This window comes from Drosophila montana, unplaced genomic scaffold (genome assembly GCF_035044405.1).
Source record: "Drosophila montana isolate Dmon_TW-CO22-7 unplaced genomic scaffold, ASM3504440v1 contig_3285_1, whole genome shotgun sequence".
In the NCBI taxonomy this organism is placed as follows: Eukaryota; Metazoa; Arthropoda; class Insecta; order Diptera; family Drosophilidae; genus Drosophila; species Drosophila montana.
This window is the reverse complement of record NW_026998169.1, coordinates 209,827-237,161: the sequence shown is the minus strand read 5'-3', so window position 1 is coordinate 237,161 and position 27,335 is coordinate 209,827. Positions and strand designations below refer to the sequence as shown.

The following is a 27,335-nucleotide window of genomic DNA, read 5'->3' as shown; positions in this document are numbered from 1 at the left end:
ACTACAAGGTAAATACCCTACTACTATCTGTTACCGAAGATTATATTCTATATTCGTTGCGATTTAATATATATGAACAAACCCAGTTGCGGTTTCCAGCCATTTTCGACGGGACTAAACTACATTCGAAGAACAAAAAATAAAAAAATTATTTTAAAAAGTCGTAAATAGTTATGTAACTGTGGCTTTGTCAATGTTTAACACTTAATATATGGTTAAAGAGAACACTACAGTACTTATAGCTCAGATATTCTGATGGTTATGTTAGTCTAAACATTAAACACTAAACACTATATGTACATATGCAATTCTTTAGTTATTCATTATTTACATTCATTAGTTATAATTACTTTATAATAATTTATAATTTAATAAAAGTGCATTTATGATTAACCAACCCTGTCGACAAAGGCCGATGGAGGACTAACATGCTTCTCAGTTAAAATGTAATCGAATTGCTCAGTTTTAGGGTTCTTATTTATGATGCTGCACTGCTTTTGGATATTTTCCGAGCTGCTTTCCGCCAGAAACTTGTGGTCACTCATTGTGAAGCCGATAGCCAACGTTTCGGTATTGCTTAAAGTGTCCATGCCTTGGTATTCTAGAGACCTATTTGGTCCCTTTGATTCTGCCAATGAATCAAGTGATTCAATATTGTAAATATTACGTTGATGACTCAAGAACTCAAGTTGATCGCCCTCGGTATTCTTTAATAGCTTCACATTCGAATCACCATAGTTTTTTGTATAGCATGTTATTGAAGGATAATCGAGTTGATCCTGCTCTTGTGGTTTCAATTTTTCAATATATGGCCCCGATTGTGTAATTGGTCGGGCTTCCCCACAATCGCGATTAAGGGTGCCGCTGTTGGTATTACTATCGGCACCTTTGTATCGCTGACGACTGGGTACACTTCGGGACATATCTGCACATTGGATTGTAGCTTTGGCAGATTTAATTGTGAGAACTTTCCGCTGGGAATCACAAGAGTACGTTGATTTCCGCTGTTGCTTTGTTGACGGGTCAAAGAGCCTGCAGTCGATGGGTACGCTGTCCAGGATGCTGCAGAAGTAAATAGAACATTTTAAATATGAACGTCATAATTTTTATCAATATGAATCTCTTAAAGTGTTCTAAAGGCCAGAATGTGCTCTTTTTTGTCGCCCACGAACGAGGAACAGGTCAGACGGGCTCTTGCCAAAAGGCATGTTAAGAAAAGCTACCCCAATTAGAATTGACAATACGAATAATTAACAGCAAAACGAAATAGTTTTGAATCTGATTTATTTATATTTTATAAACCTGATAAAATACGGCTTACTGCACTGCCTGATCTAAGAGGTCGAGGTCATCGTATTGGACAGTTGTAAATTTATAGAGATTTCCAGCACGTCCCGCCATGGCGGGGGACGGAGAAAAACACGGCACAGGTAATCTCTAGAAGCAATGCCTGTTCGTATGGGCAGTGCGAAATATATCACATGCATTGGTTTATTTTAATCGCAGAAGTGTCCACACAGTAGCTCCACAAAGTATATTTAATCGTATGAAAATATTATTTTCAAAAGAGATAAAAGTCTGGCTTCTTCAATTAAAAATTTGCCAAGATAGTATAAAACTAAAACTCCATGAAGGAGTGTACTTCCTTATAAAAATCTGTAGTCTCGGGCTGGCAACTGTATCAGCCCATCTTTGAATATAATACGCAGATGGGATTCTACCAAATTTTCCATGTTTCCAATATAATATAATTAATAATCCGAATCTTCAAAAGTAGCATAGCAATCCTGTGATAACGATGATTTATATTTTCACAAATTTAAGACCGGCTATTAAAAGCAGCCTATCTACCTCCCACAGTGTGAATGAATGCCCGATGAATATTATATATTATAATATAAGGAACCCACGTTATACGACAACAGAAATTTTGCCAAGACCCGGCCTACTTATTCTAAGTTCAAAAAAGATTAGGTACTAACTTACTATGCAGTTGAGGTCTGCTAAATACAGAAGACCTATCTTTACCAATTCCTCCATTATTTCTTGTCTTTCTTCCATGTGCTGAAAGGAAAAGCCGGATTACATTATGAAAATCAGTGAGTTTACATAAATACCTGTTAGTCCTTCTTCATCAATATAACTAGAAGCTTCACGATTACTGCGATTCTCTTCACGAACGCGTTCCCGCTCACTAAGCTCGCTATCACTATTTAAGCTATCGTACTCTTCTGATTCTGACTTTAAAATCTTTGAGCGACGTTTCAGTCGCTTTTCAGTACTGTCATCAACTATCACATTGCTGGTCAGCTTAACAGTTGGGTTAATTCCACCTATACTCGTTGAGACGGGACGTTTGCCTTTCGACCCCGAGCTACATAATGTATTATCATCTTCACAGCGGGAATCGTACTTTAATGAGCTTCCTGTGTAGCTTAAAGCAATATTTCCGGACTGGTTTTCATGTTCTGGTAAATGAAATGTAGCGTAAGGATATATGTCTTCTGAGTATTCAGGTATGCGCTCAAGTCCAGCAACCGCTTCAGGCGGGGATTGCTGGCAAGATTTGCGTACTGTACCATAAAAGTGTTCATGACTCTGAATATCCTTTCCATCTGTGGTACTACTTTGTGGCCTTAATGAATCCACATTACGTGAAAACAAGCTTTGTGTATCTGAAAAAATATAAAGGGTTCAGTAATTTTAAGCATATATATGTATAAATATTTAATACAAACAATTTTTGAAGCAGATAAAAGCTCCGATAAGGGCAAGCACTGTTCCAAATATTGAAGCTATGATAACAGCTATAAGGTGCGCATCAGTAACTACAGTTTGCTCTTCGGGCAGCGCATCCGGATCCGAGCTGCCAGTTAACCCAATCAAATTCTGCGTTTTAAAGTAAAATTCCTTTGCAGTGGAACCAGCATTATTGTTTGCCGTGACACGCAACAGGTAAGCAGTTCCTGGCTCCAAGTCACCAATACTAAAGCGGTTCTAAAAATCAATGGGGAAAAATATATTTGATCTTTGCTAAAGTAATGATATTTCAAAAAGTGTAACTTACATGGGTTTCAATTTTGTTTGAAACTATGATCCATTCTCCGGAAGATTGATAGTGCTTGAATTCGATGCTAAAGTGAAGGATCGGGCATCCGCCGTCCTGCCAAGAGGACAAGTCCAGGATAACTGATGTTGTATTCGAACGTATAAAACTGTGCTTCTCTGGAGCCAGTGGTTTGTTTCCTATAAGATGCAGATATATCAATTTGAAATCGTTACATTATTTTATTCAGTGCATACCTTTGGTCTGGGCTGACACAATGGCACTGGCGACACTGGTGCCAATTTTATTAAAAGTTGTCATCGTAAACTGATATTTGGTGCCACATTGCAGGTTTTCAATCATATATGAAGTAATGCGCCGATCGATTTGAAACTCGTTCCAATCGCCTGATTCCCGCCTGTAGGTTAAGGTAAAGCCTCTAATCGGAGCACCTCCGATGTCATCAACCCTCCATTGAATTGACACTGAATTTTTGTGAACTGAATTCACAGATACAATAGGAGCTGAAGATGGAACTAAAAAACAAAAAGATTATAAGCGTTAAAATTTAAATAATTAATAACTTAATTGTTTTACCTTGAACGAACAGCTGATAAACAATATGATCGGAGCCCACGGGATTTCTGACAACGCAGGAATAATTGCCTTCATGCGATCGTTGGATATTGCGAAGACTTAAAGTATTATCGTTGCTTACTTCTAGTTGGAACTGCTTTTTAGAGCGCGTATTAAGTACCTTCCACTCGGCGCTGGCTTTGGGATTTCCCACAAATATACAGGCCAGCTTAATATCTGATCTCCAAGTGACGGACAAAGTCTGGCTGAAGGATATTATGGCAGCGGGTATCGACGTGCTTGGCACGAGTTTAATTACTGGCGTACTTGGACCCTGTCCCACCCTTGTGGATGCTGTGACCCAAGCCTCGTAGGTTTCCCGCAAGTTAAGGTCTTTTGCTTCGAAATGACGATTATGTGCCGGCAAGACTTCCTTCAGTATTTTCAGCTCCTGACCCTTTTCGAGAACTCGTATATAAACATTGTACTTGGTTATCAATCCGTTTGGTCGTCGTGGTGGTAGCCAGCTAATAATCACCGAAGATTCGGTGCTAACGGCAGATTTGACAAGCTCTGGTGCATCCGGAACCGCTTCTTCCGTAATACATGACACAGCCGGACTTAAGACGCCTTCGCCAGCCCGAGTAAATGCCAACACCTGAACGCTATAATTTGTAAACGGCTGCAATCCATGGAGAACTGTGCTGAGAGCCGATGTAATTTTTGTTTCCCGAACGCTGTATTCACTTTCCAAATATCCTGGTTCATATAGTATTTTATAACCTTGAATAATTCCGTGACATTGCTTCTTTGGAGGGGACTGCCAGGATATTTGAATATTTTGGGCAGTCAGAGCAACGCACGACACTGATCGAGGAGGTGCGGAAGGAACGTCCTCCAAAGTGTGACCCAATGCCACATCACTTTGGGGCCCGTCGCCTTTTATATTAAATGCGGAGACTGTGATTCCATACTGAGTATACTTCTCCAATCCAGTTAAACGAAAGTCATTTAAGCCTTCTGTTATCAAGCTTCCAACCTTGGTGTGATTTTTACCATTATCTGGAGTACCTTGCTTCTGATATGAAATCGTATATCCCAATAGATCTCCATTCCATGAATCACGTACAGGTGCTCGCCATGTTATAAGCAACTTTTTTATCAAATAAATAAAAATAGGATAATAAAATGTAGAATCATAGGAATAAATATGATACTGGTAGGCAATACAAATGATGATGATGATTAAAAAACGAACTTTAATCACTGAAAAATGTCTTCTCATCAAAGAATGAAATGAAAAGGATCTAACTGAGAATGCAAGTTTGAGGTACCCTTAAGATCGCTATGCTCCGGTTGAGATGGTCAGAGATGCATTCATCTGCCTGTTTTATGCATTATGAAGAAGGGGTTACAGCACTTGACAGTTGCTTGCCCGTGATCCGAAGATATCTGTTGGCACTTTTCGCGAGAGAGGTAACACAGCTAACACAGGATCGACTAGAGCCTGGTCCAGGAGAGCCTATTAATGACATGTCCCTTGCTACGAAGTCTGTCCAGAGCCATATTCGATAATGCTATGGCACTTGGGCTAATTAATGTAGGCTCCCTTTGTGAGACTACCGTGGAGACAGTTAATTATACTCAAATACAGGTAGAGCTGCATATCAACCGAAGGTGGAATGTCATGTCTGACAATTGGTATATAAAGGAAGCTGATCATGCAGTGCCTTTGGTGGAGGTGCTCCTATCGACTTTGCATTATATGGCACATAATGTTACAGACTAAATAAATCTAGAATTTCTCTATCATATATTTGCACAAATTACCACTATTACAAAATTACCCACTTCCAATGGGTACAAGGTATTCAAACCAAGTGTTAAAATAAATGCCATCAAAAAATGTAAAAACCGTAAAATAAAAGAATCGATTTAAGATATTAAATCATAGCTTACATGCGTTATTATATAAATGTATACTAATTTTTGATTTGTTAACGAATTAAAGACCAAATAATAGTATACACTTACCTGCTGTGGCCCAAGTGGCTCGACAGTAATGTCCTGTGGCGGCGCAGAGGGTACTTCTGAATCTGTTTGCACGAATAGAATGTCGCTTGGGGCGCTGGTGCCTAGATGATTTTCCGCAAATAATCGTATATGGTAGACTTGTGCAGGACGAAGAGATCCTAGCTGTGCCGTAGTTCTATCGCCAGGAAGAAGCTTCTGGTTGTTGTGTTCATGCCAAACATCTACGTTCAAAAAGCAACATACAAATAGTCTCTTAGTACATTAAGGCATTCCCCACAACTCTATTTGAATATGTTCTGATTGCACAAATCAAGCTTTGTAAAGGTTTTTCGAAAAACATTTTTTAATAAATTACTGTCTATCTCTAAACATAAAACTGTTTGTGCTGACTAATCGTCTGACTGAATTAATGATTGGTGATCAATGCACAGCCCAAACCGTCAGAGTTAAGAAGTTGAATTATTACCTTATGTGTTGAGAGCCGTTTCACAATTTCCGGCGAATCCATACTCCTCAGTGGAAATGGAAGTCAACGACTTTACGATTTTTTATTATCGATTTTTATCGATTGCTTTGAAACGGGGAAAGTTATCGATTATCGAAACCAAACTCGTACTGCGCGGGCACAAGGAGAACCTTCGTTAAAAATTTAAAGTTTCCAGCACTTAAAGGTGGTTCTGAGATCCACGCGTTCATACATACAGACAGTCGGACGGACGAACAAGATCGACTCGGATATTGATGCTGACCATAAATATGGGGTCGGATATGCTTTAATTATTATTATTTTTATTTCATGATTCTTAGTTTTATTAACAAATTTAATATATAAGTCTTTCTAATTTATATTTCATTTAGTTGTTCAGTCAATTGGTCAGGACAAAATCCTTTACACTATTGTCCAGCTGAAGGCCCTTGCTGCTACTCACTTATCATTAAGTTTTAACTCCATGATTAGTTTATATAAATAAATAAATAAATCATTTTTTAATTGTACTTACCTCCGGCTTTTTTGTATTGCAATATATAATTTGATATCGGTTGAGCGTCCCGGTTATTACTCCCACCCCCGCCCAATATTATTGAATCCTGATCATTTGGAGACCAGGCCAATGTTACCGAGCGACTTCCGAGATCTCTGACATGCAAATTGACCGGGAAATTGGGAGGCTCTTGTACCTGTACATGTATAACACTTCTATCCCGGCCATAGGCGTTGCTGGCTATACAAGTATATTCCCCTCTATCTGTCAGAACCGTCTGCAGAATAGTTAGCTCAGACGATACTCCACGAGCTAAAGGCGAGTTTTTGATATGATAGCGTATATCGTAGGATGGGTCAATACGACTCGCTTTCGACCGCCAAGATATTTCTAGAGGCTGATCCCCGTTCGCTTCGCAGTGTAAAGTAATACGTTCTCCACGCCGAATTGAGAGCTGTTTTTTGGCAACGGTGACCGAGGGGCCAACTGTTGAAAATATCAAATACCGAATCATTGAAAGCTAACATCATTTATCAAGGATCATTAATCAAGGACTTTATCTTACCATGAACGGTTAATTTAATTAGGGTGCTTAGGCCAGCCCCAATGCCATTGCTCGCTTGACATAGGTAGCTGCCCTCGTGCTCTCGCGCGACCTTGGATATTGTCAGTGAACCATTTGCATGGGCCACAATCACAGACTGCGAGTTTCCATTGCTCATCGCATAACTAAGATCACGGTAGTCGCCGGAGTCACCTTCATGTATACACATATAGTTGAAACTTTATCCTCTCTACAAGACTCTACTTCCATACCTATTGATTGCTTCCATTGAATGGTGGGCAGGGGAAATCCGTCGGCCTTGCACGATACCATTACTGAATTTCCTAGGATTGCGTCTTGGTCGGTGGGTTTTAAAATCCACCGGGGAGGTACTATTTTAAGATTTCGATAATTGCTTAGAATTTATTTAAAATATTTTGATTATCATGCAATATACACAAGTTGATTAAACATTCATGCAATTATTAGATTACAATCAAGATAGATTACAATCAAGTCTACTGATAAACAATACGGCGGATACTTCGATATTTGGTCTAACATCTAGATGGAGCTGAATAAATATATAAAGTATATATTTAAATATGCATATTCAGTTTATGTTTAATAAAGATTTAGTTGTGGGGTTAGTGTTTTTAAAAGATTGGTAAGCCTGTGTACTAGAGACACGATCACATTCTCCTCTATCCGGCCGATTTTACTTTAGTATAGTTACCAAGACTGTAAAAGATCGTTAATATAACTCACTGAGTCCCCGATATTATTTGATGCATCTGCAATTTATGATTTAATGTACATCAAATTGCTTATCGAAGTTGTCTACTTGACTTTGCAAAATAAGCTAAGTAGTTGAGAATCAGCCCTGAGACAGATATTTTAGCTGGAGCGATACCTTGCAACTTTCGCTCAGTGTACATGCACTAAATAATCGTTATTGATACATGCAATTTATATAAGTATATTCTTGTGGATCACAAGTGAGTGCAAAAAAAGCCGGGTGCATTGTGCTCTGTGCTCGATCTCCTAAATTTTGATAGTTTTGGTAATTTCGCCCACTATTATTTGTATGCATATGTATTTTTAATCCTTATTCTATTTATCTTCTACATTCATATTGTTTTAGAAATCTCATTACTTTTCTCAATAATAATAAGTGAGACGGATATTGAATTAGTCCAAGAGTTCACTTCGTGAAATGAGCATTAAACTTAATGTCAATAAATTTGAAGCAAATATATATTTGGTCTGTTGGTTCGGAACAGAAGTCCGAAGATGAAATCACTTTTCTACCAAGTCAAGTCACAATTTGTAGATGTTCCTTGATTTCTTTATTAAATAATAAGTATTTGACCCAAGTGACTTTTTGTTTGACAAAGGCAATAAAGTGTGAAATATTTCTGTGCAATTAATAACCGCTAAAGTATTATCAAACTAGGTTAGCTGCTTGAGTCACTTAAGTACAAGCTCGAGTTGAATTCACATCTGGGGAAAACCATATATAAGACATTACGAGCCACAACAAATTAGCCGATATTCTAGCGAGAAGCGGCTTCGCAAAAGGACATAGATTGGTGCAATTCTGGACTTGGGAATAGAAGGAACTAAACAGATTCTAGACAGACAAGCCAAAAGGTTCCTTATCCCTGATAACTGACGCTCATGGACCTCAAAAAGAATGACATACGCATCTCACCGGGAATTGTACTCTCATCATATTGAATAAATCCGTTATAAGTGTTTTTTGGCAAATTTCAACCGCAATTAAATTTTTCTAGTATACAACATTTGAATCAACTACTGTTTATACTCTTTTTTTATATTTTCGGCAACCTGATAATAGTTATAATTTTTCATATCCTCAAGGGAAGGTCCCCATTATATAACTAGTCTCTCAGTTTTAAGGCTGTCTTGATTTTTTCATTCATCCGACTTTTTCATATAAGCGGTATAAAAAATATATATAAAAATTGAAACAGGTATTATATAACTACAATGGATACGATAAGTCAAAAGGTAGGAAAGTCTTTGACGGGAGCGTCTTTTTATCAAGATAATTGTCAGTAAAATTATAAATATTTCATTATTAATTATATGGGGAAGCTACTGAAGTTTTTTTTTAACTTGTTGACTAATCTCTTTTACAATATAAGTATTGAACAAGCCAAACGAAACTAATAGACAATCAAAAATCACCAAAAAAATTGATGAAACACAGCTGTGATCGAGTAGGAAGGAAAACGATTCCAAATAAGAATATGAAACGATCGTAGATTAAGTTCTAAGCTCAGTATTTTTTTTTTGGCACCCTGCAGATCAATTTTTGCGTTATTCAAAAGGTCGATTTCTGTTTGAAGACCAATTGAATACTAAGTATTAAAAATTCGAATTACCAGATTGAACCCTTATACTTAGCTATGTGACTTATCCTCCTGGTGCATTGTCTACAATATTTACTGTGAAGATCCATTTTTGCGTTGTTCAAATATGACAATGGTCGTTAGAGAATGACATATTACTGTTTGAAGACCAATTGAATACTAAGTATTAAAAATTCGAATTACCAGATTGAACCCTTAGGTAACTAATCCTCCTGGTGCATTGTCTACGATATTTACTGTGAAATTTTGTTTTCTTGTGCAAAGTACATGTCAATATTATAGAATTGGTGGGTTTTATTAATGTTTCTAGAAAACAATAGTTACACTTGATTTACCCGAAACCGAAAGAACGGCAGTGTACTCAACAGTGCCAGCGTGGTTTGTCACACTACAAGTGTAGTTACCATTGTGCCATGAGGAGACGTTGTGTATGGACAATATGCTGGAAAATGGGGTATATTGATTGATTGTTAACGACGGATCCGGAGGTAAAAACTCTTCGCCTTGTCTTGTCGTCATAGTTAATTGCTTGTTGACACTGGCACTGCTCATTAGAATATCGGAATTACTCTGAATTGGCACATTGTTTCTGTGCCACGTTATATTGAAAGGTTGATCTCCTTGGCTGCTGGAGCACATTATCTGTGTCCGCATACCTTCTGTGATTTCGTCTTCAAACGCAAAAGGAGATATACGCGGTGGAACTAAACAAAAAAATATTTTAAAAAAAATAGTGGTTTAAAATCATTTTATCTTATATTATACGTTGTTCACAGATCTTATGGATACTTGTGTGTCTTGCATATACCTCAGAAAGCGAAAGTTTTGTGTACAAATCGAATTAATCGACGTACGCAGCTGAAAGCAGAATATAATGGACTTGAATACGATTCCACTCAATCGATTTGATGTACATGCGGTTAAGTAAATCGTAATTTTTATTATAAAAGAAAAAGTAGAGTAACCTGAATAAAAATTCGTTTAATTGAAAATTAATTTAAATTGTCATGCAATTTAAAAAAAAAACTGATTGTTTCAAAAGCTCATATATTATTAATTTAATATTGAATAAATATATACATAATAAAGAAAACGGAACGGATTCACAGACGGATCGTAATCTCCGATCTCAGTATTATAGTTAGTTAAAAAGAGTCTTTTTGGCGTGATAATGAGCGTGAGTGGTTAAAATAAAAAAAAACAAAGCAAGGCCTTCTTTAATTAAGTGTGATAAAATTTGTGCACACATTGTCATTCGAAGACATAGTAAAAATTTCATGTTTAATGTCTGTATCTTTAATGCATGCGGACAGAACTAATCAGATACAAATGTATTACTATATAAGACCTCCAACTTCGAGGTACTTAAGTGCGAGAAGAGATTTTAAGACTAATCGAAATGGGGTCAATATTTTAGATAACAGGACCCACACACGAAGCTGGCAAGATCGATTAGGGTAACATTTATTGGGCTTATGACTTCGACCACATTTCTAACAGCAGATAATTAATTTTAGTTAAAAACTGTCAATAGTCAATCATAAGTGTATCGTACTGATATTTATAAAGATCATAAATTAACATCGAAAGTTAAAAAGAATTAATTATATTTTAAAAACTATTGAGGAACTACTTCATGCATATATGTACATTATCCCTTAATACACTCACTTATCAATATGTGCACAAGCTAATGAACAATGCGCTTATTATGAACTAATGAACAATGCGCTTTTAAGTGCAGAAAGTCGAATATCGTCTGTGTGCTTAAATAACATAATAAGACAATAATTTATCTACGCACTATGCTATGTGATAGTCGTAAGTAATATTATTAGCGCATTACTCATGACAAATTTAAGAATTTACGTGCATATATGTATAGATATACTATATATATTTATATGTTCGGGCTATTTTTTGCGCATTAAATGATTATTTTATTAAACTAAAGTGCAGAAAACAATAAAAAAACGAAAAGAACAACAATGCTATTACAAGTACCATTAACTTTAAGCTGTGCAGAGTGCGTTACAGTGGCGGCATCATTTTGAACGCGGCACGTGTACGTGCCACTTTGGTCCCTCGTCACACTTGTGATGCTGAGGGCGCTGGTAAAATCATCATTTTGGCGAATTGTCACCTGGCCGCTACTTTCACCACTACTACGACCATTGTCATTCGGGGCAATCGCCGACGCCGACGCCGAGGGTAAAATGGAAGATGAGGAGAAGTGCGACAATGATCCGGAGCCGGAACCCAATACAGCAACGCCACCGGTACCCTTAAGCCCACCGCTGACACTATCGGCTGCCGCGGCTGCCGATGGCAGAGCTTTTCCATCCTTTAGCCAGGTAAATGAAAGCGGCAGGTCCCCGGTGCCAATAACGCACTGAATGCTTGTGCGGTCACCGACGTTCAGATCGCGTGCGAATGAGAATGGCGTAATCTTGGGTGGAACTGGATGTTTAATTTCAGTAAAAATACTTTAGTTAAGAATTGAGCAAACGTTTCATTCAGAATTTAATAACGAGGGTATTTTTAAAAACTAACAAAAGAAACAAGAATATTTTGTTGACGATGATCTGTATTAATGCGAGTTTCTAAGAATATCCCGGAAATCGATTACTACCAAGTACTTGTTTTTTCAAATATCTACTTTATTTTTTTTATTTTTTAAGCAAATTTTTGTATGCTATATTCATATTAAAGGTGGCATGTTTCTTAGATTATCCCAAACAAACTATCGCCCCTCTCGGTTCTTCTCCTTACTGCGCCTATATAGATTATAGCCGAGCAGCTTTCGTAGACCCGCAGAGTTCCCCGATTTTCATTCAAACTATTTGGGCATTGACAAAAAAACGTGACTTTAGATTAAATATAATAAGTTTTACAGCGTTCTTGCGTGCTGCATATGAGACAATTTTATGACCATAAGTCGTGGTAAGGACGCTACCAAATACTTTGTTATGCTTTTGATTTTAAAAAGCAATATTATTCAGTTGGAAAAAAATCAATAACTATGATCGGACAGCCTTCTGGCTGCAAATCACCCCAACTGAACACTTAGCGATACCAAAGCCATAAAGCCGATGAATACCAGCGAAAACTTCTCACCAAGGATCTCAAAGTGGGGAAAAACTGATGAAAGACGAAATGTGGAAGCCTACATAGAGTAGTGATAAATCGTCCAAAAGACCGGGACATGAATTATTTTCATAATCATAATGTGAGATTTTGACTAATCGTTGCCAAAAATGTAATACTTTTTATAATATGAAGCTTAATTACACTAGTCAACAGTCAGAATGCGGTAAGTTACCAAACAATTTAGTTTGTTGCATTGGGGCTCTATTTTTTGTTTAATTGTGTCATTTTTTGACTTGGTTACAGATTTACTAGAAGAAATTAAAATGAGTTCTATTTGAACTAAGGAAAAGAGATTAGCAGAAGGTATAAAAATAATAGTAGGTCTTTTAACTGAAAGTTTAGTTTTGTCCCAAATTCGCACCAGCGGTAATGTAGACAGCGGTATATTTGTTAGAGAAAAGTTCAATAAGGTTTTTCATTTTTTGGTGTCTCAAGACAGTCTTTCTGAATATATTTCATTTAAACAATTCTCAAATTGGTTTTGTACATATAATTATATTCTTTAAACTACGTTTTCGTCTCGGTCATATTATTATTATTCATAATATAATAAGATTAAACATTTTTCGCCGAATCGAAGCTTCCTCTATGGAAAATGCAAAAAGGAAAAGAAAATTAACTTATGTGAATGTCTTTATTATTATAATCTATATTACTTTTGTCACTATTGTGTCTTGTTTTCCAATTGTACAATTTTTTGTGTCTATATATCTACATACATTTGCATTAATCCAGTATTATACATTATATATTAGCTCAGCTTGAAAATTATTTTATATACTTTTTTTCCGAAACAAATAATGTCTTTGATTGCGCAACATTGCTTGTGCAAATTGTAAGTTGTTAATCATTTTTTTTTAATTTTCAACATTCAGAAAGACTATCGATAAAAGCACCAGCAGAGAGTACTTAATCTCAGCTCAAAACACCAAATTGACGCTAAACCGCGGGAGAAGCTCTCTTCTTTGAAACTGGTCGTACACAAATTTTAGACAGTCAAAGAGTTTTTGAGCTCTTACAACACACAACTGTGGCGATATAAACCCTGAAAAAATACCGCGCATGCCAAAGCAAGTGCAAGTGCAAATGTGGGGAATACCTTGTGCAAATGCGAGTTTAATTAAAAGTGCAATGTAAAAGTTCGAGCGGTGCAGTTATTATGGAATATTAAAAATCGATATGGTTACAAAACTATTTTCAGATATAAGTACACTTGCACCATACAATACGACAATCAAAATCCAGTTGAATTATTATGTGCTTAAAATAACATCCTTATATTATTTATTCTATATTTATAATCTAAACGTTTCAATTTTCAGAGACTGGCAATTAACAGAGAATAATTAACATACCTATTTATAAGTACAATAACGATGCTTATAAACTACTTAAACATATGCTTTTTATTCATAAATAGTACACACAAATCGCGAATAAAATATAGATAAGTCAAGGCCTAGCCACCGGCTAGGCTCAAGGCTCTAGCTTAAAAATGAATTTCTTTCAATATTGTGGAAAATGAGGGGCGCAAGCCATTGTCTTAATTTGTGTTTACTTTACAAGACTTTTGGTTTTAAAGTTCTACTTAAAAGCCCAAGACTCAAAATAGATTTTTATACCCTGCAAATACATACATACAAACATATTAACTTACATACACACATACATATAAACATACTTACTTACTTACATATATACATATATACATACATACATATATACATACATACATACATACATACATACATACATACATACTTACTTACTTACTTACTTACTTACATACATACATACATACATACATACATACATACATACATACATACATACATACATACATACTTACATACATATATACATACTTACTTACTTACTTACATACATACATACATACATACATACATACATACATACATACATACATACATACATACATACATACATACATACATACATACATACATACATACATACATACATATATACATACATACATACTTACATACATATATACATACATACATACATACATACATATATACATACATACATACAAAAAAAGACAAAAAAAACAAAAAAAAACACTACTTTCTAAGCATGAAAAACTGCAGAGCCTACTTTAATTCTTCAGAATCGAGGAGTAGAGCACTTGGTAGATATTCGTTTAATTTAATTTGCAGCTCAGCGACAAATAAGCTTGGTGTGCGTTTGGTATTAGAAAACAAACATGCTTGCATACATATACACATAAATGCATATACTAGCACACACACATACATACATACACACAAGAACACACACACATAAATTGGTCAAATCTCATCTGATTTTCACGAGTTTTGGCTCTTTGATCATGGCTTGGTCTCTTGATGAATTTGGCATCCAAATCTGGCAACATTATTCTTGTATGTTACATATATAAAAAAGTTAAGCCTTATAATTAAATATCCGTGATATATTTATATTAAAAGCATTACAATTAAACTTATGTATACTGATTGCCAGCCGCTGATATGCATGTAAAATATATTTATTTTATAATCCTTAACTTAGCAGGTCAATTTCGACTATATAAAATAATATTTATGTTTTTTCAATACGCATTCGAAAAACTTGTATAATTTTCAGAAAAGGCCTTTACAATAGCATCCATATTAAAAAGAAAAAGGACAAGAGAGAAACGTGCTGCGGACATTAAAATGCATAACTTATCTATGCACGTGCATATTCATTGTTTGTATTGACTTTCCTGCAATAAATCAACATTATATGCATGCATTTGTGAGGAAATATAATTGAGAATATTTCGCTCGTTTTCATATTTATATAAATAAATTTATAGCCGATCAACATGTGAGAAAGAAAAGATTTTTTAGTCAACCGACTTAATTTTGGAATGCATACTTACATACTTAGCTACACATTTTAATATTATTATCATTCTTATTATTATTATAAATTGTGTAATTGTTTTTAATTTTCAATTAATACCTCCTTAAATTTAAATAGAAATTCATAGGAATAATTTGCAAGTTTTTTTCTGCCCTAACTCATATAGTGGAATATAAATAGAGCTTTAATTATTGACGCAATATCAATATTGGAAATATGCGTAAGGAAAGTCCACTCCAAAATGATAAAATTATTCAAATAAATAAATGTAGTTTATGAATACATACCCAATACTTTGACCTCAACTGAACGCTGCGAAGTGTAGTTGTGTTTATTGCGGGCAATGCAGGTGTATGTGCCCTGATCGGCAGCTCGTTGCACGTTGTCGATGACGAGGGTTCCATTTTGGACCCGCTGTCACATGTTGATTGGCAATCGAATGCCATCTGGATAAAACTAAAACCATCTAAGGGATGCTTGAGCCACAATTTTTGAAAAACCATTCATACCCTTTTCAATGAAAACACTTTCAATAGGGTATCCAGCAATTGGGCATTTTAAAGCAAACATTTTTCCGGCGACAGCAGATATCTTGGGCATATGTCGTATATAGGGCATGCCTAAAAATAGGACAATATTCTCCGATTTGTTAAAATATACAGATAAGCAGATATAGATATAGGTAAGCATATACATAAGTATATAACGTAATTGGTAAAAGTATAATATATAAAATTTCAATATGCTGATCTTTTTTTTTCAATACACTTACCATATATATTAAGTCTGGCAGAGTGTGAGACCTCACCAGCGCGGGAAATAGCTTTGCATTCGTAATCTCCTCCGTCCTCCGATTTAACAGCTGATATATTGACATGACTTATAACATCACCAAATGTGGTCACGTATTGGCCAATCATAAGACGGTCATTCTGCAAATAATTCAATAATTAATAATAAACATACAAATTTAAGGGAAACGGTGATAAAGTCGAGAATGCTTTGTCCAGCAAGTGTGTACAAATATAATTCGTATATACAAGACCTACATGATTTTTGCTCTAATATTTTCTGAGTTATAGTTGAGAAACTATATTTAACAAGAAAGAGTCCCATAGTCACATGAAAGGGAGGGTTAGGCTCAGACTAAAAGACTTCTTAAATTGCGACAGTTTTATAATCCAATCTTAAATATATATTCCCCACATAAAAAAAAATTTTATATTAAAGCACTTACATTAGGTAGGGAAAAGCCATCCAAGTTCCACACAATTTTGGGTGTGGGGTTTCCACTTGCGCTGCATTTAAGTGAAACGGAAGGTCCAGGCTGCATAGTTTGCTCAATAAACTTGTAGAGCAGTTGAGGTGCTACTTCTGCAAAAGACAAAATGCAATCAAGGTTGAAATAAAACGAGTAAAAACAGATATTTTCGGCACGCCAAAAACAGCGTTTGTATACATATAGATTATGGTTATGGGAATAAGTTTGCCATACCAAAAATTATTTTTCGCCTGATTGTTCTTTTAGGTATATACAATATAGTATCCCGCTATCATAATACAATTTCAACCATTTTTCTCACGGATTTGCAGATATGTTAGAATAGTGAAATTAGAATATTTTCTCATACAAATACTAATTTTTCTACCAATTAGTCCTATAATAAGTAGTTTAGTATTGATAAGATTTTCCACCTACTTTTCTACTGATCGTTCCTATGGCAGCCATATGTACTGCCTGCAACAACAACAAGTTTCAACGTGATTTCCTTAAAACTGAGAGACTAGTTTGCATAAAAACAAATGTTGGAAGGTAACCAAAAAGTGAAATTCTAGCTATATGTAATAGATACCAGATTGGTAGGTAGACATCTACCAAATTTAGTGTATCTAGCTCTAATATTATTTCAGTTTTTTTTTTGACATTTTGGAAATGAGCCGAAATATCAGGAAAAAATTAATACCACGTTTTGCATATATCGTATAGAAAAATATATATTAATAATTTGAAGACTCAAACCTTTGAAATAAATCGAATTTATAAATAAGGAGGGATGTGAACAGGATCTGCTGTCTTTCTGGTCGGGTATGAACCTACTTATATATTTTACGGCGTCGGACATCTCAATCTCTTCAATCTATGGAAAATACATTTACAAAAAACGTATATCTTATTACTAATCCATAATTGATTGGGCTTTATGTTCCTATTTAAATGCATGAAGCCCTAAATGAGAAATATGTTCTTTATATTTTTCGTAAACTTGTGGGTGTAGCTTTGTGTTGATAACTCTGTATGGGATTCAATATGCTTCATTTTACCAATATCATACAAAATAAATATCTGCATTACATCCTTTCTACGTAGTTTCAATGAAGAAAGTGTATAACAAATGCAATATTTGATTTGTTTTAAATGCGTACCTCCCAATCTTAATTCGGCAGAACATTGACTTGATTCCAAATCGTTCTTTATCATACATTGATACATTCCCTTGTCCTCCTTGACGACGGACGTAATACGCATGTGTTCCTTTGATAAAAGCCGTACACGAGCCCCGGACCGCAAAGGTTTGCCGTCCTTAAACCATAAAACTTGTTGTTTTGGAAATCCAGAAGTGCTGCAAATCTGTAAATTTCCGGCAAGTTAATTACTTTGAACAAGGATATGGAATATAACTAGGTCACTTTACTCACTAAATCAGCAGTATGTCCAAGGTTCACAGTCTGTATGCGGGGCTGTACACTTGCGCCCAAAGGCGATGAAACCGACAGTTTCACCTCCAAAGTCTCGCTGCCCTCCGAGTTGGTGACGGTGCAATAGAATAACCCATCGTCCGTTTTTGTAACGGCGGATATTATTAGAGTGCCATCTTTGATTTTTGCCCGTCCCGTTGCGAGCATGTGTTGCATGGACTCCTCATTGCTTGAACGTGTAGTATGCCACCTATAAGAAATAAAGTATAACATATAATACCTAAATTTGTAGATCTGTTTGTACTGGTGTAAAAACTGGGAAGCTGAAATTTTCCCTATAGTTACTTTATGAATGGGGATGTACACTGAGACGGAGTTTTCCACCCGCATGTGTGGAAGAATCGGGAAAATCTTTCGCTTTACCAATCAAACGTCCTCAAACTCGTTTTCAAAGATCTTTGTTCAAATTTATTTGAGTGGAGTATCATACTTTTATTTCTTCGGAAAATCTATTCCTCCTTGGTGGAAATGTAACCAAAGATTTGGTGTGTGAAGTTTCAAATTTATTTTCCATAATCTTTATGAAAAATCATTAAAGCCGTGTTTTACATATTTTGCAGAATCCCAGATTCCTCAGTGGAAAATGCGATTCAATGATTTTTTAGGCGAAGTTGTAAGTTTGTCCGATTTACTTCAAACTTTTTTCAAAGATCTACATAAGAACTAATGAATACGTGTTTTATTAAATGAAACAGAGAACTTTTAAAAAACATGTTGTCTTACTTAATAAATATGAAAGCTTATACTTCTCCTTTAGGCAAAAAGGAAGCCAATGGTATTTCTTTTTTTCAGAGATTACATAGAAGTGTAGGTACATACATACATTCAAATGTATGTATGAACAAATGTTAGATTATTCATTAATCATCAGGTCTAAGTGATTAGAGCGAAGGACTTAGCTGCTGTTGCTTATGCTTTCTTTCCAATTTATGCTTCTTAAATTAGTTAGCGATTAGATAACCAGTAGCTGTATAAGCAAATGCAGGAACAAGCATACATATATAAATACATATGTACATTGTAGATTCATGCATGCAGAATTGAATTCCTACATAAAAATGTATGTACATATGTTTGACCGCTTGTCACTCTTATACAAGTGTATGTTGCACATATGTGTATGTAAAATAATAATTAAAGTACTATGTATGTATGTGTTCCATCAAATACATACGAACGGAAAATCTCACCACTCTAATGGGTGCGTATGCTTGTATGTACACATGTATATACATACATAGATTTGGTCATGAACGCAAAGTATAGACTCGTTATACAGCACTTTTTGGCATGTCACATACATACATACAAACATACAACACAGGATTTTTATGCTTGTCCCCTACATGGTTGCTACATATGTATACATACATACATACATGCAAACGTACTTTTACATGCATCTGAAAGTCTCTATGTTCTCGTATGTACATTCATATGCATGTGTGTGTGTATATGCAAACTCAGTCACACACCACAAAGTCACAGGCCAAAGAAAAACATCATGCAGAAAAACTCAAGAGGAGAACATCGCAAATAAAACAAAGCAAACCCTTGCGTCGTTGACGACTCGTCGGCTAAACGCTTGGATTGTGTATGCATGCATGTATGTATATGTACGTGCATGTATGTGTACATGCCAACGTATGTACAACATACATGCACATACATATACATGCATGCATGCAAATTCAGAGGCGAACTCCATCATTTAAGTGAAGTTGTCGGAACGGCAGACCCACCCCCTATCGGACTTTGAGAGCCTGCCTGAGCGACCCAGACCACAATAACTGCAGGAGGCAAGTATTGAAATAAATTTAGTAGATATTCTTAAGTGCATTGACATGAAGTATTTAATTGCAGGCTAAGATAGGACAGTCTTGAAGCTGTGCAAAACACGTCTCATTAACTTATTTCCATATGTAATGAGTACCTGTAGCAAAAACTTCAAAACTTCGCCTTTAAAAATTTAAAAGCATTAAATGCTCAAAACAATTAATTGCTTTCTTACATTTTATAAAATTTATTATAAAGAAAATTTGTTATATGTACTCACATAATTATATTTATCGAAATTAGCTTATTTTTTCTATTCAGAGTACTTAAAATTTGAAACTGAAGTTAGAAATAAGTCATATTTTGCAAAATGTGTATCAAACAAATTTATAGAAAAGCTACAATTCAGGTAAAAAAAAACCAACGCTAGTGTTATCTATGCACTACAACGCAAATATTCCAAACATTAAAAATAAAGAATGATTTTCCCCCAAATCAATTTAAAATAGCATTAAGAAATTCTCAATTCTCAAACCCGGCTTGCTGCCTTCCCAATGAAATGTATGTAACAGGCAGAGGGAGACAGACACGATAGCAAATGGAGCAGTCGGTTGATGGTTCGAGTCCAATTGAGAGAGCTTTCTTGATGTTTTAATTGAATTTTATTACTGCTAAAGCAAACGAGTTTGTAGCACAAGCTGCATTTGGTATTGGTAAAAGAGGGTTTAGGGTATTCCCGAGTCGGTAATTCCCGACTAGAGCCTCTTAATTCGTTTAATTAATTTAATTTGTTATTATAAAAGCAGTAAGAGGCTCTAGTCGGTAATTCCCGACTGGCGAATACCCTAAACTTTCTCTTCTTTATATATATATATACATATACACGCACTTTCGTCCTAAAGTTTCAGGTTCATTACATTTTAGACTATGCATTGGACAATATTTATCTGGACAGTCAATCAGTCAATTATTATATATCTTTATCTTACCTGTAAGTTGGCTTTGGATTTGCATAAGCAACACAGGCCACGACCAATGGATCTCCAACTCGGGCCAATATCGCTACAGTCTTGTCATTCATTATTGGAGGCACAAGCTCCCGCATTTCTAAAGAGTATGGGAACAATAAATATTTAATCTCTTAATAAAGTCAAGTATATTGCATTATAGATTATATCAATATAGACAAAATAATGTGAAACGCCTTGTGATTTAGTCGGGTTGGCCCGACGTAGCATCTTCCATATATATTCACAAAATCTCAAGTACTGGCTCAAATATGTTTTAGATGTTCCGGTTCTACTTACCCGTCAATTGAATTTTGCCAGCATTACTGCTGACTTTGGAGTCCTGTGTCAATTTGTGATGTGTTCGACAACGATAAATTTTTTGGGAATCATTTTTTGTGATGTTATACAACAAAAGTTCCCCTGTCGGTAACATATGATTTTTACCATCTGCGAATATTAAAATACGAAAATAATGAACAAATGAGATTTGAAGAAATAAATATTCAATATGATTGTTTGTATACTAAACTTACCCCCTTCCAGAGATGGATATATGTTAAAGTTTGGTTCCTGTAGCCAGGAGGTTACGGTTACATATTCCTTAACGAACGACGGAATGTTACATTTAATCAGAATGTTACTACCAACAAATCCACCAGGATTTTGGACCTCCGGTTCATAATGTTGATAGACCACTGAAAGTTAGGTTTGGTAATTCAATCTAATATAATTTTTTTTTTAACTTAAAGTTAATTTAACGCCGTTTTCGTTTTCTATATAAGTTGATCCATACAAATATTCGAACGATCTATGGCATTTTCAAATGATATTGATGTCACTCACCTGCTTTAACAATAACATCCCTAGATATAATGGTACCCACGCTATTAGATGCTGTACAACGATATATCGCCCAGTGCACGTCCTGTCGAAATTCTTCGGCAGCAAATGGTGGAAAGTGTAAAGAGCCATTTGTGAAAATATGTTGAACCTGGAATAAAAGGATACAACTAAATAACACTCTTTGAGTACATACATCACACTAAAGTTGTCACAAAATTAAGATACCTTTTTTCACTGGTTCAGGGTAATAAAAAAAGGGGAGTATTTTAGTCGGGCGGGCCCAACTAGAAGATATCCTGAACTCAGTGTCAACCCTGTAGAACATTGTTATTACCCAGAAGTTCTTCTCGTATCATAAATTTTCGAATAGTATAAATGTAAAATCATCAAGTCTCCAACTTGCTTTTATAAAGGCAGTGAGCAATCGGAAAGGGTATTTAGGAAGCAATTCTAGCAGGTGCTCTTTGTTGTAATTGACCTTCGGCTACGTTCGATCTTAGCCGAATTTTGCGTTTTAAAAGCAGGAGGTTCTAGGTTCTAGAGGCCAAGCCATGAACAAAAAGCAAAACCTCGTGCAAATCTGATGAGATTTGACCGAGTTATGGGGATGGGAGGGTACCATTTTCACATGAATTTCGACCAAGAATAATGTTGCCAGATTTAGATGCCAAATATATTTAGAGGATAAACCAAAGAGCCGAACCTGGTGAAAATCGAGTTAGATTAGGCCGAGTTATGGATGTGGGAAATTGTGACCTATTTCTATATAGGTTACTTGAGGGAACCATTTTGTCATAAATTTTGTCCAGCCTACCCCCAAGTCAATCAAACTTTTTTTTGGCCCATTGCAATTAGTTGTTTTTCTCTTAAGCAGGCTTTCTACGAGTCTGGAAAGAAACGGTAGGATTAGCCTGATAATTGCTGAGTATAGTCAGTCAATAGTCAATATGAAATATCCTAGCCGATATCACTCCAACGGATATTCAACACGCATCAAAAGCAACCATGGATTTTCTCGTAAGTTCTTTCGTATTGAGGCTTGGGACGGAGTTTGACTTTACTTCTGTAAGCCTGCAGGTATTTAACTGGCTCGTTAAAAGAGTGTTAAGCTCCAGGGGGGGCTTAAGATAGAGATAATATGTGAAGCGTGCTATTGGAGAAATAAGCTTTATCCCCGTGTGATAACCGAGAGCATGCATACAAACAAATATGCATACATCATAAATATAGTGTAAATAGTGTGATTTCTCATAATTTCTTAGAAAGTTGCATCTTACCTTTGATATGGATGTGATAGGATTGTTTTCCTTATCTAGCCACTGAACTTGTGGCACAGGATTTCCATGAGCGATACAGTGAGCCGTGTTTCCGACTGTATTCAAAAATTCAATTCTACTCGGTGGCTCTAGTGAAAAACTCGGTCCTTGCATATCAAAGTAATTTGATGTCTCTGAAATTTGAAAGTAATACATTTGAAGATATTCAATTATATATGTCAATAAATTAATTAACGTTTTTCTACTAAGTTTGTTAATAACTTTCAAAGTATAATTGCTTAAATGATTTCTTGAAACCTGAATATTTTTATAACTTTGCATAAAGAAGTTTAGACGAGAAAACTTTAACGAAATTTTTTTTTTTATTTTTACCTTTTTTTTTGGTCATACACAATTTTAGAAGTTGCCTTAAATTAAAAATTATGCTATTTTATAATAATTAAACCTACAAAAAAAAAAAGGAAACATGAGGACTAAAAAAATTTAAAATTATATTAACTTATAATTAAATTAATTAAACCTAAAAAAGGAAACATGAGGATTTAAGAAAAACATAAAAGTTGTTAGTTTTCAAAGAAAGAATTCATTAATCTTAAGTTAAATCAACTATTGGTAAGGTATTGGTAAGGTAATAATTAAATTATTCTATTTATGTATATACTAGCGGATATTGCCCGGCCTTGCCCGTGGAACTTTTTATGCTACAAATTTTAGATATTACCTTTCCACTAAGTACACGCCCGTGGAAAAGCGCATTCTACCCATTTTGCTCTCCACTTCTATTTAAGAATATGTTTTATATAAAAACAATCGAACAGACAGTGAGACGAAGAAGGCGTTCACATTGATTTTGCTTTTATTCAATCAATCAATCAAATTTCTAGAATATAGGATTAGTGATGTAATCTTCAATGCGATAAAATTGCTATACTCTTTGCACGCGTGTTAATAACCCCTGATTACCCAGATAAGCCACTTATGATTTATGTTTGCAGATTAGCTGAAGAATTTTTAATATAGAAATTAAATGGCCGCTTATAATCCAGATAAGACTAAATAGATTGTTGTTATCGTGCTGCAATCTCTGCCCTTGCTGAAAAGCCTTTATTCACCAGGCTGATGTTTTTTTCATTCATTCTGCAAGGGATGATCCTTGGCGTATTTAGCTGGCCTTAGAAATGACATTTATTTGCACAGCCAAGGCGACGGTTTGAGGTAATTGCCTGAAAATTAACAACAAGCCACACGGGCAGCCACAGAACTGTCCCTTGGATTAAAAACTTAAAACTTGTTCATTTTGTTGACAAGCATTAGTATTTATGTCCAAATAGACAAACAAGCTCGACCTCGTTGATACAGACAAACATATGCTCTGACATGATTAGATCGACTCGGCCATGGATGTTGACCATGAATATGTACACTTTCTTATTGTTATATATATTTGCCGCATTTGATCAGGCTATAAAAACATCTTCGCCACATCGCGTCAAGATTCATGACTCAAGACTGCTTTAAACCCGAGACACCAGTTTCGCAGGCATTCCAAGTTAACTCAACTCAATAGAATCGATTTTTATCTAAAATAATGTTAATCGTATTCAAAGTTCCCAGGTTTTTTTTAAAACAAGAGTGCTTTAGTCGGGATTGCCCGACTAGGGAATACCCTGTACCTTTTCTATCAACGCCATTTAGCACCAAATGCAGCTCGCATGGTGACTCTAGCGGGGACTCTAGCGGGAATTTCGATATAGATTTTGATTGATTGCTTGGAAACGGGGAAAGTTATCAATTAACGTAAAGAAACTGCTATTGCTCGGACATTAGGAGGACCTACGTTCAAGCCTGTGGCTCTTATACATATGGACAGGCGGACAGTCAGACGGACATGGCAAGATCGACTTGGCTGTTGATGCTGATCTAGAATATATATATACTTTATGGGTTCGGAGATGTCTCCTTGAAACTTTGATAGGTTCGTCTTTTTGTTGCAGGCAATAAAACCGGCCGGATCGGACCACTATAACATAGAGCTGCCATAGGAACAAGTAGTAGGATTTTTTATAGCAAGATATTCTGTTTTAAAGATATTTTCAACAAACTCATCATTTACGAGCTTCACATATCTGCAAAAGGGAAATATCTCAATTGGAAGGAAATCCTTACGTACCCGCTTTTAATTAATGACACAGCTCAATTTGTTAAATGCGTTAAGAAAAATACATATTTGGATTCCAATAAGTGAGTACTGTTCGTTCGCCTGATAAGACCCGTGCAAAGCCGGATAATACCCGACAAATTAAAGATTAATTATACCGTGTTCATACCTTTAGGTACAAAGCTTAAGGCAAACACATTTTCGAAGCTATATTTAAGCAAACTTCTTACCTGTGGTATTTGCAGAAACATATAATGTCAATATAAAGATGAGAGAGTATAAAGGTTTCCGCCCTGCTTCAGATTTCCAAGTCATATTGTTATTCTCTTAGGTCAGACAAAATATAAGTAACATTTATTTAAACTATTGTTGAAGTTGATGTATTCTCCTGGAAAATAAAAATACAAGTGATATTAATATTAAGTTACCAAATATTTTTTCAAGGGTTTTATATCATACAACTCGAATTAAGCAATGAACATAAAAAATGTTACCTTTCAAATAGGGGATTATATATATTTATTACCCAAAATAATAAGTTTCTATGAGGACGAAACTCTCAATGAAGAGATGTCGGTTAAAGCCGGCTTGCGAGATGGACACCAGTAGGGGCAACTAATTTATTTATATTATTTTAAATTTCTTTGTAATAATGAAGTTAAATATATTTTAATAAAAAAAAGTGTTAAGCTTGCGAGAGATGCACGCAAGATGCATTTGGATTAGGTTGAGGCAGGTACAGGGTATCTCCTAGTCGAGCACTTCAAACTAAAACCGACTTTGCAGTAGATGAAAATATGAATTCAAGTATAATTTGACCATTCAAAATTAAAATACGAAGCCAATCAATTCCACTATTTTCTTGCCAACTATTTTTTTGCTGATTGAGAATTTTTAAGTTGCCAGGACCGGAAAAAAGCCAGAAGTCTCAAAAGTTACGAACGTATGGGCAGACGGACGGGCGGACAAACAGACAAACGGACATTACTGGATCGACTTGACTATTGATGCTGAACAATAATATATATATATATATATATTTTACGGTGTCGAAGATGCTTTATTCAGCCTTTTACATACATTTGCACAAAAGTATTGTAACTTTTTTAGCCATAAAACGATAACAATAAATAAAACAGCTCAATCAAATTAAACTTTTAATAAATGTGTTTTAATTATTTTGGTAAATAAATATATGTAACAATGTGATGTTTTGTTTGTTAACAATTTTCATTTGGAGCATTTTCTCTTATGCGATTTACACAAATTAAATTGCTCTTTATTACAAAATATATATGTATGTATTTTGATAAATAATAATTATGTTATCAATCATAGCTTTTGAACTCTTTTTCCTTCTCTTAAATGCTTTTAAGAGAGCAATTTTAACGGCTAAAACCGTTATAATCATTAGTTATGCATCACATGTGGCAATTTGATTATCATAATAATAGTTCTTATCAAAATTGTACACAATGCGTATTTAGACATCCGCGTGCCACTTAGTCCGTTTATTTATGGTACATTAATGTTCACTTAGCTGATTATTGAATTAAGTTAATGTGAAATTAATTAAATTGCCGGCATTGTTGGGATTTTTTTTTACTTTTCAGTTTATGTAGGTAAAACAGTTTTTGCCAAATTATCGCACAGCATGAAGCTGATTTGCAAAAAATAGAAAAAACATGCACAAAAACCTCATGGTACATACGTATGTATACATATGTTTGTATGCAGAAATGTAAATGTATATAGCTGATGGAAGGCTTTTCCATCTATGACCACACCATTTTTTTCCGACTCATTTTTCTTTTAAGTCTTCTCGCGTTACGAATATATCAACGACTAACTGCTCGGGCGCGCTTACGATGACTGGCACCTCCAGAT

The 27,335-nt window shown here is 35.2% G+C and overlaps 1 protein-coding gene across 1 annotated transcript; it reads right to left on the bottom strand.

Moving 5' to 3' along the window:
- Positions 1–293: 293 nt before the first annotated feature.
- On the bottom strand, positions 294–27,280 carry LOC135434273 (cell adhesion molecule Dscam1-like). Its single transcript, XM_064690794.1, is given in 26 exon segments — positions 294–1,062; positions 1,983–2,064; positions 2,118–2,468; positions 2,580–2,675; positions 2,739–2,997; positions 3,068–3,246; positions 3,304–3,582; positions 3,644–4,775; positions 5,657–5,877; positions 6,658–7,125; positions 7,205–7,396; positions 7,456–7,575; positions 11,587–12,042; positions 15,915–16,073; positions 16,137–16,247; positions 16,400–16,559; positions 16,865–17,001; positions 18,052–18,256; positions 18,325–18,574; positions 21,150–21,267; positions 21,468–21,617; positions 21,704–21,865; positions 22,014–22,161; positions 23,291–23,463; positions 25,679–25,836; positions 27,160–27,280. Coding segments are annotated over 25 exon segments (6,366 nt in total). The 5' UTR covers positions 25,764–25,836; positions 27,160–27,280; the 3' UTR covers positions 294–389.
- Positions 27,281–27,335: the final 55 nt, after the last annotated feature.